The 20,184-nt window shown below is 33.0% G+C and overlaps 2 protein-coding genes across 5 annotated transcripts in view; one reads left to right on the forward strand and one right to left on the reverse strand.

The window, feature by feature from the left end:
* The window catches only part of LOC125842138 (probable linoleate 9S-lipoxygenase 4), a 97,875-nt gene that overhangs the window by 28,117 nt on the left and 49,574 nt on the right, over positions 1–20,184 (reverse strand). Inside the window, exons 2-10 of one of the 4 annotated variants that reach the window (XM_049521356.1) lie at positions 13,600–13,639; positions 12,711–13,000; positions 11,736–11,976; positions 11,289–11,630; positions 11,117–11,202; positions 10,890–10,997; positions 10,495–10,799; positions 9,978–10,241; positions 8,952–9,882 (exon numbers count right to left, since the gene is read on the reverse strand). The exons of 1 other annotated variant lie outside the window; for it this stretch is intronic. In XM_049521356.1, the coding sequence (XP_049377313.1) occupies positions 9,129–9,882; positions 9,978–10,241; positions 10,495–10,799; positions 10,890–10,997; positions 11,117–11,202; positions 11,289–11,630; positions 11,736–11,976; positions 12,711–13,000; positions 13,600–13,639 (2,430 nt within the window). In that variant the 3' untranslated portion in view covers positions 8,952–9,128. Of the gene's footprint in view, positions 1–8,951; positions 9,883–9,977; positions 10,242–10,494; positions 10,800–10,889; positions 10,998–11,116; positions 11,203–11,288; positions 11,631–11,735; positions 11,977–12,710; positions 13,001–13,599; positions 13,640–20,184 lie in introns of those variants that run through there. 2 more of the 4 variants (XM_049521355.1, XM_049521354.1) reach the window with 2 other exon arrangements.
* On the forward strand, positions 6,354–6,873 carry LOC125841538 (uncharacterized). The gene has a single exon (XM_049520696.1). The coding sequence runs from the start codon at positions 6,354–6,356 to the stop codon at positions 6,768–6,770; it is 417 nt and encodes a 138-aa protein (XP_049376653.1). The 3' UTR covers positions 6,771–6,873.

Raw genomic sequence — 20,184 nt, forward strand, 5'->3', positions numbered from 1 at the left:
GTATCATCTTCTCCAAAAAAAAATCCCCACTAGACAACGTACCAATAGGTCTTCGTCTTCTAACTGGACTCGAGCTTTCAACATGCTGCCTTCTTCTGGTAGCTCTGTCTCAATTGTGGTTCATTTACTTTTCTGCAAAACATCTCTATAACTCCTTCCCCCCTTGTTAGCAGCATAGTCTGCCTCCCCTGATAATTTAAGTGCTTTTGTTTGTTTTATAGCCCTATTAATGAATGTTTCTATCTTTTTAGCTAACTTCTCTCACCCCTCATTGAATGCACTTTCTGGGAGTATAATAACTGCTCTGTTTTTTTTTTTTTTATGACAAGGGAAATCCGCATCCGCAGCCGCTACCCTTTGGGTGCGCACATGGTAAAACCTCAGTTCCTATGCAATAGCTCGCAAACCACATACTCTGTCACTACCTTTAACTGAAATTAGAGATAGGTATCTCCCGTATTGATTGAATTTCAAAGCTATAAAGAAGTTAGTTGAGAAATCCCTGCATCTCCATGACTTGGCCGCTTTCCCTCTGATCCCTGAAGCCTCTGTTAGCCTTTTTCAGACCCAACCAAGTGCTCCCCTGCTAAGAACCATTCTCCTCTTGTGATGCCTAGCATTTTCAACCCAGTCATACCATACTTCAGCTTTTGATCTAGACTCTGATGTTGTAAGACTTCCCCCCAGATCTGAAATAAACTCTGCTATCCATCTGAATAGCAATGGAGTTAAAAAAGAGAGAAAGAAAGAAAGAGAGTGGTATTCTGGTGAAAGAAGTCCACCGGAGAAAAGAAAAAACCAACCAAAGTCCAGAAAGGACTTCAGAAGATTGTCTCGAAACTAGTGCCTGGGAGCATACTTTATATCATACTCACTCAGATTTGTGCATCTGCTAAAAGGAATCAGGCCACAGCCCTATTATGTGCTGCATTTTCGGCATGCTAGTGGCCATGATTTGGAGAGGAGGGACCTACTCAGATTTCAACATACACAGTTCCTTCCTGATTATTATCCTTTGTCTATTTTTGTTGCATAGGAAAAATGTGATTAGTGATTTATCTCCTAATTTGCATGTACAAGTTAGCAATGACGGAGCCAGAATTTTCACTATATGAAGAAGTAAATACAAGAAGAAGCTTAAGGGAGTTTAACATCTACTATATATAGTTTTTTTTAATCATGTATAAACAGTGTTATTTTCCTTCGAATGAGGTTTGGAACCCCCTCGGCCTACCTGGCTCTAGAGGCGGAGCCAACATGATGTTAGGGGGTTCATCCAAACCCCCTTCGACGAAAAATTACTCTGGTTAAAATTATTTTTTATGTGTATATAGTAGATGTTGAACCCCATTTGGCTAGTTTGTGTCTTTACTTCTTCAAATCCCCTATTTGGCTTCGAATTCTAATATTGAAACTTGTAGTGATATTCAAATCCATAAACAAGTCCAGAAATAGTACAAGGATTTAACCAAGTTTGTCCAACACTTTCAGAAGACATGACAATTAGTTGTTGCAAGATATATTGGAATTTTCAGCTGGAATTAGTTTTATTATTCTCACAACATACTCAGAAATACATAACAAGTAACGTTGAAATGAAAATACAGTAAACTTAGGAGAATCAAACATACAGAAATGAAAGAGATCACACTTAACATAAATGAAAATTTATTTCAAACTCCAGCTTTCTTCATTTTCCTTCTTCTATATTGACACNTTCAAATCCCCTATTTGGCTTCGAATTCTAATATTGAAACTTGTAGTGATATTCAAATCCATAAACAAGTCCAGAAATAGTACAAGGATTTAACCAAGTTTGTCCAACACTTTCAGAAGACATGACAATTAGTTGTTGCAAGATATATTGGAATTTTCAGCTGGAATTAGTTTTATTATTCTCACAACATACTCAGAAATACATAACAAGTAACGTTGAAATGAAAATACAGTAAACTTAGGAGAATCAAACATACAGAAATGAAAGAGATCACACTTAACATAAGTGAAAATTTATTTCAAACTCCAGCTTTCTTCATTTTCCTTCTTCTATATTGACACACTGTTGGGAATTCCTTTGCCTGTAAGTCCCCCTTCAGTTGTTGGGAAAAGCAACGTATACGGAGCCTTAACGGGACCTGATCTGTTTGTCAATATGTTGTCACCATTCCTCTGTATAATCTGTTTTTCAATGTCTGTCAACTTCTTTCCAAATCTGTCGAAAGCAGCAAGTGGTTCTTTGTCCTTTGTCCATTCAGGAGACTCTCGTTGTCCGAGGTAAATCTCATCTGTAGTATGCCTTGACAATATCTCTACGAGGGAAACACCAAGCATTTTGCATTATTTGTTTACGTGTTTTTCTTTACATGTTATACTTGCTTGTGTGATTTAGATATTTCTAGTTTGGATTCATAATAGTTGACTTAACATAAATGTTTGGGTTTGGATACCTTTGGTTAGAAACAAACCTATTAGTTACTTTAGCTTTTATAAAATTCACTTGGCAAATTCTTTTTAAACACTTCATTTTGCATCATTTTTAAACTCACTAATTTATACAGTTTTGTTCAAACTTGGCAATGTCTTTCAACAAAGAAAATATTTTGTTCTAAACTCTTATTTTTCTAAAACTTTTTCTAAAGGAAGCACCTTGTCAATCAATGAGCAAATGTCTATTTTTTAATTACCTTTTTTTAAGTCATGGATTTGTCTAAATTGATCTAAATAAATTACTCTTTTCTTAAATCTTTTTCATTCTAATACAATTGTAAAAAAGAGCTTTAAAATAAAAAATGTTTTCCAACTTGGTTACTCAATTACTTAACCTTTAGCACTCTTCTCATTTTTAACCTAAGTTTGGCCGGTTAACCGTTTTTAACGGATCTTATAGGATGCCTTACACCTTCCCTTTAGGACAAAATAGAACTCTTATCTAGAATCTTTTTAAGTTAGTAGACCATTTAATTGAAGTCACTTTAATATTACTTTGTTAAATGTTTCGGTGTCCTAATTCACCATAACTAATTAGGTGGCGACTTTTTAAGTTAGTTGATAATTTGGAAATCATCAATATGTTGTACACCGTTTGGACCTCGAGTTAAAATGGGGTATAACATTTACTGGTTGCTATGGCACAAGATTCGGCAAAACACTTTTATCCACTTGCTTGGGCCGTGGTGGATAAAGAAACAAATAAAACTTGGAAGTTGTTTATGGAGCTATTGAGATCTTCTTTAGAGTTGAGGGAGGGTGAAGGAGTTACATTTATATCAGACATGCAAAAGGTTATAGATTCTCAACTTAATTTACATTTGTGTTGTAAGTTTTTTTTAATTACTAATCTTATCTTATTTACTTAACTGTTTGGATATTATAGGGGTTGATTGGTGCTGTTGATGATGTACTTCCTAAATCACATCACAGATGGTGTGCTAGACATATAGAAGCTAACTGGAGTAAGAACTGGAGGGGTGTACTAATGAAAAAATTAATGTGGTGGTGTGCTTGGAGCACTTATGGAGAAGAGTTCAATGACCAATTGACAACTTTAGGGACTGTTTCTGAAATGGCTGCCAAAGAACTAATAGGCTACCCACCCCAAAAATGGTGTAGAGCTTATTTTGACACCAGATGCAAGAATCAAATGGTTGACAACAACTTTACAGAATCATTCAATAAATGAATTTTAGAGGCAAGACACAAACCAATTATCAAGATGTTGGAACAGATAAGAGTCAAGGTATTTAACTATTACTTTGTCTTTGATAATTTTTTTCATTATTAGAGTTTTTGTCACTTGTATTACTATCAATTTTCTATATTTATAACATTGATGTGTATAAAATTTTAAGCACATTGTGTCATTACTTTACCTATGTTTCTCGAACTCATCAAAAATGCTAACGAGTGCATGTTGAATTCTCTAAAAATAGTGTATTTTTAGAGAATTCGACACGATGCACCTTAGATTTTTATAGATTTGTAAGCACAACTTTAATTTTAACATCATTGCTAGAAGTTGCAAGAAATTGGTCACCTTCACATCACTAAATTGCCTAATCTAGCTTATAGTTCCAATTACACTAAACTGCTTTTTTGTGCATATTTGAAATTTAAAGCTCAAAAAAGTACATCAAAACTGCTACCAAGTAGGCAAAGATATTTCTTGTTAGAATTATGTTATATTTTTGTTAATTATGGATTTTTCGTTGTTTGAAAGGTAATGAAATTACTGAAAGATCATGAGGAGGAATGTAGGAATTGGAGAGATGAAATCAGTCCATATGCCAAGGATTTGCTGACTGATTACAGAGAAATAGCTCAAGGGTGTGAAATTCATTTTAATGGAGACTTTGGATATGAAGTGCATGAAGGTGAAGACAAGCTGTTATGGTCCCCTGTTATGGATCTGGTTATGGGGCGTTGTAGTGTGAAATCAATTGTTTTCTTCCTACGACCTATGGTGCTGGTTCGTTAAGAGAGAACCTGCAATCTCTTGAGTTTAAAGTACTCAAAGACTTGAATAATTTTCTGCTTATATTTTCTCAGACACCAGATAGTTTAAATACAATACTTATAAAATAACTACCCTAGAAACTAGGACATGACTTCCTAACTTAACTGGAATGACAGACTGCACTATTACAGGAAAATAACTGCACTATTACAGGAAAATAACTGCTACTAAAGAGAAATTACTGCAGTAACTATTGGATAACTAAGGAGTGATAACATTACTCTCCTCCTTCAAATCGGGCTTGTCCTCAAGCGCTAAGTGCGGAAATTAGTATTTCCCACCTTTTCCAGCAAACTCTTCCTCATCGTCTATAAAGTCAATCCAGAATAATTTCTTGCATTGATGACCTCGGGTGAATGGTTCATCACAATTGAAACAAAGTCCCTTAAGTCGCCTTTCCTCCATTTCAGGTCTGGTTAGTTTCTTCACAAATCTGGCATGTTGTTGAGGTGAGAAATCTGCTGTCTTGGATTTGCAAGCATCCAACGATTGTGAATAAACTGATTGTTCCTTGCGTTCATAAAGCCGGGATAAACTCATCGTTGTAGCCAAATCTGGAGGATTATGCAACTCAACCTCAATTGCTATATAAGCAACAAGACCACTGATATAAAGTTCTATCTTTTGCGATTGTGTGAGTGTACCAGCCCGGGCAACTAACTGCTCAAACTTTTCTTGGTAATCTGCCACAGACCCAATCTAGCGCAACTTAGCCAATTCTCCTAACTTCTGACTTCTGATTGGTGGCCCAAAACGAAGGTTACAATAACGTTTGAACTCATTCCAAGATGGTTCAGACAGATCTGTCTCTAGTTGAAGAAACCAAAGTTGTGCATTCCCCTCTAAATGAAAAGAAGCAAGACTAACTTTTTCTTCATCTGGAGTCTGTTGGTGTCGAAAAAAGTGATCACATCTGTTCAGCCATCCCAAAGGGTCCCCTTGGCCAGTAAACCATGGAAAATCCAACTTTGTATACCTAGGAATGAAGGAACTTCCTCCTGCATCTGATTTTGACCCTTCTGCCACTCCACTTTTACCCTTCCAGCCCCGATTCTGATTGGTATGATCAGTTGATTCAGAATCAACCTTCGAATTCGCTAGATCCTTTGTGAGTGCATCTAAGTGAGCATTTATTGCTTCCTGTCTCGCTATATTGGCTGCACATTCTTCTTGAAATAAGTTCACCAATTGTGCTAGTTGATGTTGAATTTGATCTCCCATAACATCCGTCTCTGATACCAAGTTGTTATGGTCCCCTGTTATGGATCTGGTTATGGGGCGTTGTAGTGTGAAATCAATTGTTTTCTTCCTACGACCTATGGTGTTGGTTCGTGCATACCGTCAATCTTCAATTAAAGAGGTGCACATGCAGGGTATGTGATTTGACAGGAATACCATGTTCCCATGCCATCAAAGCTTTGATTTACGAGGAAAAAAATCCGATGAGCGAGGTGCATTGGTGGTATTCAAAGGAAGCTTACATGTTAGTTTGTATGCATAAACTACAACCAGTTAGAGGTGAAAAATTCTAGAAAGTGAAACCAGAACATGCAATGGAACCACCGGAAATACATAAAATGGTTGGTAGACCAAAGTTGAAAAGAAAGAGAGAGAAGGACGAGGCAAGGAAGAGAGAGGGGACTTGGTCATCTTCAAGAAAAGGACTTTTAATGACATGTGGATATTGTTGTAACAGAGGTCACAACATCAAAACTTGTCCTTTGGTAAAATATTGTTACTTTTGAATGCTTATAAACTGAAATATTCTTAATTTTATTGTTTGTTTAATTCGGTGAAATATTCTTGGTTGTTTTTGCAAGTGAATGAGAAGATAAAGAATATGGGTGAAGGATCTTCCCAGAAAGTGCAAGATGTGACCTTAACAACAGCACACGAGAGTCAAACTTTTGAACAAGAACAACAATTTGATCAACATTCAACCATTGGTGATGATGAATGGGAAGGTGAAGAGGAAGATGAAGATGAAGACGGCCAGCCAATTTTGAGGCCGAAGGTGGTATCTGAAGAAAGGACTAGGCTTCAACAAAAAAAATTACAACGAAGACCAACTGGTACTAGAAAAATTAGCTTCAAGGGAGATGAATTTGGTGTCGTGGAGCCTACCAATATGCCTTATTCACCAAAGAAAGTTACCTGTAAAGGCAAGGCAGCAATGACCTCAAACCAGTTGGTTGCAGAGAAGGAAAAAAAAGTTGGTAAATTAAAGACTAAGAAGGCAAGATTAGAGAAGAAATGACCAACATTTAGGAAACGTACATATTTTTCCAGTGACTAATTCAAGAATTTGCTAATTTTGTATTGATTCATCCTTAATTATTTTTGTTGTGCTCAACATAAGGTGAAGTACATTGTGAATTTGTGGATGAAACACGTCTTACATAGTTCAGCTTACTTTTGTATGAACAGAATATTCAGAAATGTATTGCAATGGCTAGATATTGTTAATGTGCACCATTTACTACCCCTCATAACTTATATCATAGTTTGTTGGTTAATATGTGTAACTTTAATAAGTTTTAACTAAAACACTTCTATTAACTTTTTTAGGTACTCCAAAAGTGCTTAAAAGTTATTTTAGCTTTAAAACACCTAAAATAAGTCAATTTTATTGTGTCATTGATACAAATAAGAATTTGTCAATTTGTTGCAGAAACATGCCAGGCCAGCCAAATCAAGAATACTTCTAAAGCACCACAATAGATACTACACAATGCTGCCACAAAATGACTTTACACTTCCGGAAAAATAAAATTTAAGTTTCAAAGCTATTCTTATAGTTGTTAAACATGAGAAATTCACCAAACTATAAAATTATAAAAGCATTGAAGAATAACAAATCTATGAAATTAGAGTAAAAATAGCTTCAAATCTAACACCTAAACTCGATCAAACAGTACCTAAACTCTACCAAAAACTACACGAAAACTATAAAGAAAAAACAGCAGCAAGAACTCAACTAAAGTGCATGCACCATTATGAGATAAAAAAACTGATCCAAAAATGAACACAAAATTGATCCTAATTCACTTCATTAGCAACGAATTACAATGAAGCTTGCGAACTAAACACAATTTTGCTACAATACCAACAACAATAGAAATTGCAATTAAGAACATTACACTAACTAGACACCATCAACAATTTTTCATATCACAAACTTATCTAGAGAAAAGTAGCAAAAACAACAATTCAAGACATCATCTTCAAAGAAAAAAAAACCATGACCATAGCACAATCTTCCTCCACCGCTTGTCTTTGAACTCCAAATTTGAAACATTCTCCTCAAGGCAGATACATAATTCAAATTTGTCAATTTAGACATATCATTCACGTCTTCCTTAACATGTTGCGTTTTTGACGAATGACATCCAATGATTTTTTTAAAATGTGAATAAACATTGTCACATGAGATGAAAATTGATTTTTACCTTGCCATTCTCAATAACGACAACCATTCGTCGTCAAAGCGACAACAAACCTACGACCATCGTTTTAGGTTTCGCAGCAGTAAAAAAATTGGCAACCATTCAAGACTCTCCTACATCACGATAAGTAACAGAAGAAGATTTAGATATTTGAATGAAGAGAAGACTTCAAAATTCAATGCTCCAACTTGAATCCCTCAACTTCAATAAATTATTGCACTGAAAATCTAACCCATTTTAGGTGAAATTGATCTTGAAATTTCTTAATAAGAAAAGGGAAAAGAAGAAAAATAGGATATTAGGTTTAGGGGAGATGAGATAATCCAATTTTTTTAATTGGGTTTGGGTCAGGGATGTCAATATGGGTCAGGTCGGTAGGTAGGAGAAAGTTTGGTGGGTTAGAATTTACTTTAACCAATAGAAAGACGCCACGTAATAATTATAATTAATAATAATAATAATTAAAAAATATAGGGTTGTTAGTTTAAAGGGTCATAGTGGACCAAAAAGGTTGACTGAGGGGTATTTTTAACCCAATAGATGGATAAGGGGTATTTTTAAATATTTTCGAATAGTACAGGAGTATTTTTGGCCCTTTTCCGTTTAATTTATAGAGAATATCTTGCACATTTTCTCGTTGTAGTGTTCGTACACCCCTTCCCCATACACCATGTACGTGATATACATTGTATGTAGAATATATACATCTCTTAGCCAATAACGATATATATGCATGGTAGTAGAAGTTGCTTCACTATTTTCATGGTTCAAGATAATGCTTACCGCACAAATTTAACATGCCATTGATTTGAGTGAGCAATCTATTAGCTTAGAAGATGAAATAAAAGATCCGATCCTTGAGCGACGAGATTTTTCTATTTCGAAAATCCCCTATTTGGTTTCGAATTCTAATATTGAAACTTCATGTAGTGATATTCAAATCCAGAAATATCAGAAGACATGACAATTAATTGTTGCAAAATATATTGGAATTTTCAGCTGGAATTCGTGTTATTATTCTCACAACATACTCAGAAATACATAACAAGTAACGTTGAAATGAAAATACAGTAAACTTAGGAGAATCAAACATACAGAAATGAAAGAGATCACACTTAACATAAATGAAAAATTTATTTCAAACTCCAGCTTTCTTCATTTTCCTTCTTCTATATTGACACACTGTTGGGAATTCCTTTGCCTGTAAGTCCACCTTCACTTGTTGGGAAAAGCAACGTATACGGAGCGTTAACGGGGCCTGATCTGTTTGTCAATATGTTGTCACCATTCCTCTGTATAATCTGTTTTTCAATGTCTGTCAACTTCTTTCCAAATCTGTCGAAAGCAGCAAGTGGTTCTTTGTCCTTTGTCCATTCAGGAGACTCTCGTTGTCCGAGGTAAATCTCATCTGTAGTATGCCTTGACAATATCTCTACGAGGGAAACACCAAGCAATGTTTGTAACTGAGCTGTGATTGTTTTCAAGAATGCCTTATCGGGGTTTCTCTTTAGCTCTTCATATTCAGGAGTTCCTGGTTCAGGCATGAATCTTCGACTTACTGTGGGGCGATTTGGGAGATAACCTGCATAAGGATATTGCCCGAAATTAACTGCTGCATGAAGTGCAGAAGCTATCCATATGATGGTGGTACACGAATCGATTAACTCTTGTGGTGTTTTCATTTCAGGCCACCATGGTTCATTTTTCTTGTCCCCATGTCCCACTTCTCGGAGTTCCTTCCACCAGGCTTGTAGTTCATTGTCTTTCAGAATCTCTTCATCCGATCCATAGTAGAAACTGCAGTAGTCTGTCACCCAACTTTTGATTGCAGACCATATTTCTAAGCCATCAACAGCGTATGGATAGTCCTCTATCAGTAAACGAACACCATGAGGAGAACTCGAGTCCTCAACTGCTACTCCCCTGAAATTGAATTGGTCATATAAGCAAAATACCAATGTGAACATCCTAATGTTTTCGTATAATGTTAATTTTGACAACACCTTATCGTATAGTACCTCTTAACAAGATCAGCCGGAAGGGCTTGATCAGGGAAAACCCAATCTTTGTAAACGACAGCTGACATTTCCATGGCAAATTTGGATTGAAAAACTGTACTCTCAAGAACTCCACCAGCATTGACTAGGATTTGTCTTGCCGAAGCATTAATATTCATTGTGTCCCGGAAATGAGGATATAGAAGCTTATGAATAGGGTGAAGCACACTTAGTTGCCTGTTTGTTGCAATCACAAATGGCTCGATCACTGCATGAGTATTCAACCTGCGAAGATGATCAAACATTTAGATTAACAGTACAAAGCATGTGTTGAATTAGTCATTATTAAGGACATCCCGATGCACTAAAGCTCCCGCTATATGCAGGGTCTGAAGAAGGGTCGAACCACAAGGATCTATTGTACACAGCCTTATGAACTCATAGCAACTTTACCAGTATCTTCAAGGCTCCCCTTCGAGTTAGTTATTATTGTGTATCATGAATCACTATAGAAGTCGTATGACATAAAGGGAATTACCAATGACTAATTAGTTGATGAACACCAGCGTCATTCACCGCAACATAAGCTTTGGCCAATTGCCAGATAGAGCTCTCAACACCTTGATCACTTGGAGTATACACTTTGCTAGTAACACCAAATTGATCTCCATCTGGATGTGGCAAACTCAATTCAATTGCTAGTGGCTTCAAAGATCCATTATCTTGCAAGAAGAGCAAAGTTCTCGAGGCATATGCTTTCGTTATTGTAGTGTTTATCCTCCTCAAATATGGTATAATCACATCATGATGGTTCAATATGAAAAGTTTATTATTGTTCATCGCCTGTCAAATAACATGTTAAAATCCTTATTTAGTACTTGTAACGATTCGTAATCATACAAACTAGTGTGGAATTTCGAGTAAATACATTACCTCATCAACCGTTAGTCCATCCAGCTTATCCTCTATGTGTTCTGCAGTAATTGTACTGTTTTGATTTCCATATGCTTCGGGATCTAGCTTGCTTTTTGGAGGAAATTCCTTGCAAATTAAACAAGAAACAAAACATCAATACTCTTTCTCTACAAGAAGACTATATAGATTATAGACAATCAAAAGTAACTCGAGACAATTTCCTAATCGCGAAGAAACCAACTTACTTGAAGTCTACTAATTATGATAGGATTAACTCCAGCTAGCATTTCTCTTGCGAATTCTTCATCAGTCCTCCATGCGGTTTTACTATCTGCACAATCAATACTTAAATCATACAAACACATAAAAGTGAGTGATCATTAGCTAGATTACTTCTTATGATGTAACAAATTGTACCTTTAATCACTAGAGGAGTTGGAAATCTCAATATTCCTTCACCGTCTGTTCGAAGGAGTTCTCTTATCATCTCCAGAGGTATAGCAGCAGTGAGAGCCTTAAATAAAGGTCCTTGAGGAAGTTTGATCCCTCCTTCATATAGTCTAAGTACATCCTCAAAACTATCGAACTCGTTAGGGGTACCATCAAACAGGGCATGTAATTCAGGGAGGATGAATTGAACAATGGATTTCAAAGCATATGTTAGGAAGTCTGACATCTTCAAGTGACCAAAACGCTCGTCTCTCGGTACATAGATGTCTAAGCTCAGAATAAGAGGAATCCTGCTTTCACTTTTAGGATCTATACAAAGCAACAATGTAACTGATCAAAAAGTTGCTTTCAATGAAGCTATACGCGTTGAGTAAGTACGTAGAATGGACTGATATTTGTGAACGCCTAACTAACCTGTTCGTGTTGGTGGTCTACCAGTTCTTCCTCTCCGAGGATACGGGTACTCAGCAGAACCTCCTAAGGTAGTTCTAACATTTTCTTTACCTTCATCAGGATTACCCAAGTCATTGTAGATATCATAGTCATAAATCCTATCCCACGCCTCGCGCTTTCCAGTTCCATCTCCTCTTAATGTTAGCAATTCATTTTCTCTGTATCTTCGCAAAAGCTCTGGTGTTTTACTTGGGAGATATGGCTGCATAAACAATCAAGACATTGCTAAAACTTTTGAGTTTGAACACTTGCCTTTGTTTACATGCTCAAGGGTCGTTTCGTAGTTGGTTAGAGTCATCCAGGTATTAGTAGTATATGAATTAGTATAAGGGAATTTATGTATGGATTAGTTATGCATAGTTTAGTCATTCATGTATATCCTGCCTATAACAATATATGGATTTTCTCATATAACATATATATGTAGTATGTATTAGTTATGCTTATTTTTAAATAGTAAACCAAACATCGTATCAATTTTATATATGAATAACTTGCACTACCAAAAATATCACTATATTCCGACTGAAAAATGTTCAGTAGCTATTCCCACAAATATTTTTATTAAATTGGCGAGAAAAGAAAAATATTGTAATTGTTTCATATGGAAAAATTAAGAAACTTCCCAGTATTGCACTGAAAATCTATTTTCCCACCATGCATTTTCTCAATGAGCTGAATTGCTGAAAAATGAATAGGAAAATCATGTTGTATAGCACAAATTCTCCATTGATTCCCGATGATGAAAAAAACTTTTGTTTCTAGTAGTGTTACCCCCTAACTACCTACCAAACGTGACATTACTTATAGAACATCAATTTAATACCTGCATAACTCATTACATACCATTACTTACGCAGCAATTAATGCATGCATAACTCACCTCCAAACCAGCTACGAAACGACCCGTTAATAGTTTGAAAAAGTAAATCATACCTGATTTACAAAGAAAATGCGATCTGACTTGTAACTAAAAGAAGGATAAACCCAAGAATTGCAAACAAAATGGACCTTGCCATGATTAGGCACATCTTCAAGTGTGAGTGACTTGAGAAAGAACTCATTGATATGCGTATTTTTGATGATAAATGCACCTGGAACTCCAAACTCCTCATTCCAATCAAATGTGACACCAAAGGATGTTTCATCTGCTGTTAATGGTGGTAGAGTAAAGAGAGAGTTCTCCAAGTAGGCTGGATTGCTGTGCTTCCCTTGTAAACCATTTGCTGGCAAACAGTGACAAAGTCAGAAATTTAGTTCAGATGAAAAATAATTTTGATATAATTCCTATCATGTTAATATTGCATCTAAGGTCGATAAAACATTTAGCAGCATTTATATACAGAGACAGTGTGTTGCTTATAAATACTCGATCATGTTATAATATTGTCACTAAAATTTGAACATCTTTTAGTAATAAGAACCTAAATGTCAAACCGATCAAATTTATATCTTAAATTAACATTTTTGTAATAGTGCACCCATCATCTCGAAATCCTGAATACGCCTCTGAAATACACACCAATATGTAAGATGCAAATTGTCACACGCCTATTATTTTCCTTCCAATTAAACTTCGAGTACTCCAACTGTAGGAGACACCTTCGACTAACACAAAGGCATTCATCTAAACTTCCTTCGATAGAAAGTTACGTTATTTATACAGCACAAATAAAATTATATTTTATATACAAACAATACATATTGAACCATCTTTAATAACGTCAATATCAACCTTCTTTAGTGATAATCTTGACCCTGTCACTGCAGCAGATAAAATAATGCATATGTGATAAATATATAAAGTGCATGAGAGGTAACTTACTAGGATCACCTTGAACAGAACTAATTAATTGAAAAGAAACCTTTTGGCCAAGGACATCAGAGACTGTATCAGTCAAAGAACCAGCAAGATCAGTAAACCCTAGAGCATTTTTGTTCATCATCACCACAGTTCCTTTAAGTTTCTTTGAGCCATCAGGGGGACCAATTAGTCCACCCACAATTTGGCCTAACATGATGATGAATAAGAGAAAAAATTAAAAGTATAAAAAGAGATGATGAGTTTTTGTTGTGAAAATCCAATGGAAATGAGTCTCTTATTTATAGCCAAAAAAAAATACTAGCTAGCAAGATAAAGATATATAATAATAAACAATAAAAGAACAATAGACAAATCCACATGTGACATGTTCTTAACTCCTCTCTTTTTTTGTTGTTGTAATTTTATACTACTGGTTGATTAGACTTTTCTTTTTGGTGTTCACTCTCATCGTATTGACCGTGACGGATTTAACATTTTCACTATAGAATTTTATTTGGATGGTTGTTATGAATTATTTTATAATATATCATATTGTATTGTTTTAGTGAATATAATGTTTGGATAGATTGTATCATTTTTTGTCGTTATTTATTTTTACACGCCTATTATTTGAATGATAATCTTAAAAAATTAAATAGGGTAGAGTGATTATAAAAAGGTAAGGTAAAGGAAAAACTAAGATTATTAAATAATAATTAAAGATAAAATAAGAAGAAAATATTAAGGTGACGATGAGATCATATCAAATCAGTAGTTACACAAAATGGGGCTCTTTGTCCTTTACCTAAGGATGAATTTAAACTATGTGATACAATAAAATTTAAATAATGATCAAACCAAACATTGTATTTAAACTAATAATACAATACAACATGTAACAACAATCCAAACAAGGTGTAAGGGGGTTTGAAATATAAAAATATGGTGCTTAAGATTTGATTTGAACTAGAAATTCAAGGTGAATTTTGAACCTCCTCAGTAAAAAAAATGTAGGTTAAAACTAGGGGTGACAAAATCAATCTCAGGTAGCCAAACTCATTTAAGTTTGGACGGATTATTGAACAACCTATTTATTAGCTCAACTCAATAACAATGGATTGATGTGTAAGCCCAAATGAACTAATGAAAAATTTTGTCAAAATATTTTTTTGAAAGATTTTTTTAAAAAAATAAATTGATTTATTTTATATATAGCCTGGGATATTCATGGTTCGATTTGGAATGGTTATTGGCGAAAATCAAAACCAAATCAATAAAGTCAGTTTTAAATTTCTAAAATCAAATCAAACCAAATGAAAAAAATAACCATTGGTTTGGTTAGTGTCGATTTTGTTCGGGTTTTGAGGTTTCTTTCACTGTGAAAGTAATAAATTTTTGAAGGCATACACATCTCAATAGACACAAATACCAAGTACATGAACAATCCATAGGAAAGCTACCGTGGACTCAATTAAACAATACTAGAGTTATAATATATAAATGTACCATTTAACTTGGCTTCAACTAACATATATATATCCTCCAACTTTGGGTGTGCACAAGTAGACAGTTAAACTTGTATAAAATTGAACAAGTAGATACACACGTCCTACATGACATAATACACGTAGGACACCATGCAAGATATGATATTGCAATATAGGACGTCACGTAGGACATATGTATCTATTTGTTCAACTTTATACAAGTTTAAGTGCTTACTTACAGACACTCAAAGTTGGAGGGCATAGTTATCAACAAAGGCCAAGTTAAAAGGCATGTTTATGTATTGTGTCTTATTATTTCACGAACAAAGTGATTCAATTAAGAGAAAGTGTGACTATATGATGTGAGGTATGATAGGTAAAGACTATAGTAATGGATTTTGATGGACTTACGAGTTTAATAGTTAGACTAAAATTTAATTGTTGGGCTTAAGGAAATGAAAAGTTAAAGACTTAAGTTAATTAAAATTTAACAAAATATTTATATTTTACTTATGAATAATATTTAAGCAATTACAAAATTTTTATATATAATTTCTTGGTTCGATTTGGTTATTTTTGGGAGTATTTTTTTTAGTATAGCATGTTAAATTATGTCTTAGGCCTAACTCACACTCCAAAAGTTAGCTCAAAGAGAGGAGGATTGCCCAAGCCTTATAATGAGTCCACCCATCTCATTAACCACCAATGTGAGACTTTTGTCATTTTTTAACACCCCACCTCACGCCCAGTGCTTAGCATCTGGTGCTTGTGCAATTTTTCAATTTTGGGGCCCCCAACATTGGGTGAGATGACCCTGCTCTGATACCCTGTTATATTAGGTCTTAGGCCTAACTCACACCCCAAAAGCTAGCTCAAAGGGAGGAGGATTGTCCAAGCCTTATAAGGAGTCCATCCATCTCATTAACCGCCAATGTGGGACTTTTGTAGTTTTTTAAGTAAAACCAAATCAAATAGTATCGATTTTCAAAATTTAAAACCAAACCTAATTAACCAAACTAAACCACATCAAATGTCAATTTTTTAGATTGGTTTGATTAGGATTGTGGGTCAGTTTAATTTTCTAACCATACTCATAAACAATCTAGCCATAATAAAGAGAGATAATAATTTTATTAGGTACTAAAATCTTATTAAAAAATAAATTAAATAATAAAAACTTAGTAAAAATTGAATAATTGATTTTGATGCAAACAAATTTTAATTGAAATGGATCTTAGCTGATTTGTTGGCTTGATCCATTGTATCCCGTTCAATTATAGCGTAACCCTTTCAATTATCACCGCTAATTAAAACGGAAAAAATAACAATTGCATAAACAATTGAAATTGCTTTCTTATCACGTGTATAGTCTGAATTTTAGATATGTAGCATGAAATTAACTCGTTTGGTGTGTTTTTGCAAGAATCATAGTCTATCAGAAGCAATAGGTAAGGTGGACAATGTATGGCTTCATTATTGACTTTATAATCTGTGCCATTTACAGCCTTACTGTAGTTGGATTATTTTTAGCACCATACCATGTTAAAAATAGACAAAATACTTAATTATGTTATCAAATTTTTACAAAAGACTTATTTGTGTTCAAGGCCCACCTACTACTCAAACCATATCTTTAAAAATTATTTTTCATATTCCAATATCGTCATAATCATACCTTTCATTTACCACACATTTTAAAATCGATCATTATGAGAAGAAGGAGAAGGAGTGGAAGGTCATAAAAGGAAAGCATCAGAGAGGAAGTTATGAATGCAATGAAGGACAATAGAGTCATATAATTTTCATCCTAGCCGCAAATTCATCCTTAGACACTTCTGTCTCTAACCTTCTTATAATCTCAAGTTCAATAAGTAATTATCTATTTATTCTCGAGAATCAACAAAATAGTAAGCATAAGGTTAAGAGAACATAAACACTACTAAAAATAATGAAAAAAGAAAATTGACTGACTAGAAGATCAACGGATAGGTTCGATCCAAAAAATTGAGAAAGTAGAACAAGTATATATAGATCAAGTTTTACATTAAAATTATTTCAAATCATACTTTTTGTAGAATCTAGAATTTGTAATCATGATCCCAAATCATACGTCAATATATTGATTTTGAGGGTACAAATCGTATCGCATGCTATATATAATTATTTTGCTAAAACGCCTGCAAATTAAATTTCTCTCAATATGCATGGACAAATCTTGAGGGTAGCGAGGAGGTATACAAAAAATTATATGGTATATATATAATGATTTATTTTTTATGTATACATATAGATTTTGAACCTCCTAGCTAGTTGAGGTAGATACATATAATTAAAAATAATATCATTTTTTTATTTAGTTAACTTAACTATTTAATAGAAAAATAAAAATACATATTTTTTTCTTTAAAAAAGTTGAGGTGTTAGCTTGAAATATAACTTTAGTTCAATTTGAAAAGAGTAAAAGAAATAGAATATTTAAGCGAGGACGGAGAGGGTAATTTAATTTGTATTAAATGGAATAATGGATAGTTGTATTAATAATATCATCAGTTTCACCAAGAAATAAATGCATGCATCCGATAGTCGTCACTTATTTAGGGAGCGTTAAATAATTAAGCGGTTTGACAAATTAACAAAAGATAATATTTTTTATTTATTATATCTTTAATTTATTTAGAGAGTTACTATTTTTGAATAATGTAAAACCTCTTTAATGAATAAATTGATTTTGAAATTCTATCAACTAATAGAGGTAAAATAATAAACTAACTATATTAATTATTATTTTCTTAATAGGTGCATCAAGTAAAAGAATGAACAAATAAATAGTAACAGAGGAAGTACAAAATTTCACTCTGAGGTTTAAAAAATTCATTCTAAAGCATAAAAATTTTCTTAAAATTTTGCTCACTTTTTTCAGGTATGAAAACTATACAAAATTTGTATGAAATCGCCCAACATTTTGATTTTTTTTCACAATTTTATTATTAACTCGATATGGAATATATATGTAAATCACATTTTGTAATTTTATTTCTGTATACTATATTTAAGTTGTGATGTTCTTTTGTATAAATCATCCATTTAGTTCATAATACGTACTAATTTATGTGAAACTGTAATTAATGACATTCTATGATTTTGTTGGTACGTTTCTATTTTATTTTTTTTGGTTATTTTGTATATTGACTATATCATGATTTCGTGCAAAATTGGCTTAATATATGAATGATTTGATTATAAATGTACAGATTATTAATAGTTTTATCATTGTAAAGTTATGAAATTTGTGAAAAAAAATTATGAAATTTATTGTAACATTGTTATGAAACTGGAATTTCTTTAGTCAATTTGATGATAATAATAATGAGAGGGATTCGGTATGCAGATTTAAATTAATATATGAATTACTGTTTTTTTTTTAAATATAAATAAAATGTATCAGCTGGAATGAATTTGATATAGTAACTGGAATGATATTGGTATGAAAATGTATTTACTTTTGTGTAAAAAATATGAGTAAGAAGTATGATGATTTGTATGAAAAGTGTATTAAGTCGGCATGAAATGTGAAATGTTATTTTTTATATAATGTGTTTTATGGTATGGATTCTTGTATACTGTTTGGAATGATATTTGTATGAATAAGTAATGACTATTGTGTGTAATTTTGTGTGAATAGAATGAAATTGGTATGAAAAAATAATTTGTATTGTGTAAAAAAAATGAGCAAGAAGTATGATTATTTGTATGAATGTGTATTAAGTTGGTATGAAATGTGAAATGTTTTTTTTTTATGAAATCTGTTTTATGGTATGAATTCTGGTATACTGTCGGAATGATATTTGTATGAATAAGTAATGACGAGTGTGTGTAATTTTTGTGTGAGTAGAATGAACTGGATTAAATTTGTATTATCTTTGGTATGAAAAGTTAATATAAATACAACATATTTATAATTGTTTTGTATTATGTAAAACTAACTGTTATTTTTGTTTAATGAAACAGGGAAATATGTTGATTTTCAGATGGAGGGGATTATCTATGAATCTTCTAGTTTGTATAGTGGTCTAGTAAGTGCGATAAAATTGCAGCTTATGATAGATGTTATTATTAATGATATAGAGATAAAATATATAGTTAGTGATCGATGCCCACCTGTTAGTATAAAATATATAAAAAAAATTATTTTATTTTGTCTTTTAGACTCATGTTTTGTTTTGATATGAAACAGAATTGGCATGAAATGCATTACAGCTAAGTGTTTAATATATTGTTCATGTTTTATACAAGATTCATTCATTAATCATACAAATTGCATACTGCTGGAAATAAAATTCATTCCAGTTTAATATATAAGATAGTGTTCATATTAGTGATAATTATATAAAGTAATTATGGTATGCATTTGGTATCCTAATAGCAGTTGATATTATTTAATGTAAGTTTATATGAGTATCAATTTGGTATTCAACTGGTGTCCTACTCTAAATCAAAATAAAACAAGATGTAATTAATGATGGTGCAAAAGTTAATGATCATTGTTTTAGATTGTCAGATTCGTTTCTTTCAGTATTTATACAAACTGTATATCAATTTCATACATCTTTAAAGTACTTAATACATGCTTGTTAAGAGAATATAATTTACAATTAGTAATAATTTGGTATCCATTAGGTGTCCAACTTGAATAAATATAAAAAAAGATGTAATTGAGGTTGTTACAAAATACAATAATCACTATTTTACATTGGCATAATCATATCTTCAAGGTATTTATACAGGTTGGATACCAACTTCATTCATTTTTTATTTTTTTATTTTTTGTGTTAGAATATGAAGTAAAAAAATCATGAATGAATGAATTTGGATTCCATAAGTGTACAGTTGGGATACCAATTATAAGACAAAGTTGGTTTATGAACTATAAATTGGTATTCTTTTTGTTTCTAGTTAGTAATACACAGTAATATCAGTTAGTCTAAATGTTGAATCCAATTAGTATGCAGTTTGTATATAACTGCCATCCTGAAAACTGTTATACTCAATGTGTAATATATCTTCCAAATGGTGTATCCAAATGGTATGCAATCTGTATATTACTAGTATCCTGAAATTA

Source organism: Solanum stenotomum, chromosome 10 (genome assembly GCF_019186545.1).
Source record: "Solanum stenotomum isolate F172 chromosome 10, ASM1918654v1, whole genome shotgun sequence".
NCBI classification, from domain to species: domain Eukaryota; kingdom Viridiplantae; phylum Streptophyta; class Magnoliopsida; order Solanales; family Solanaceae; genus Solanum; species Solanum stenotomum.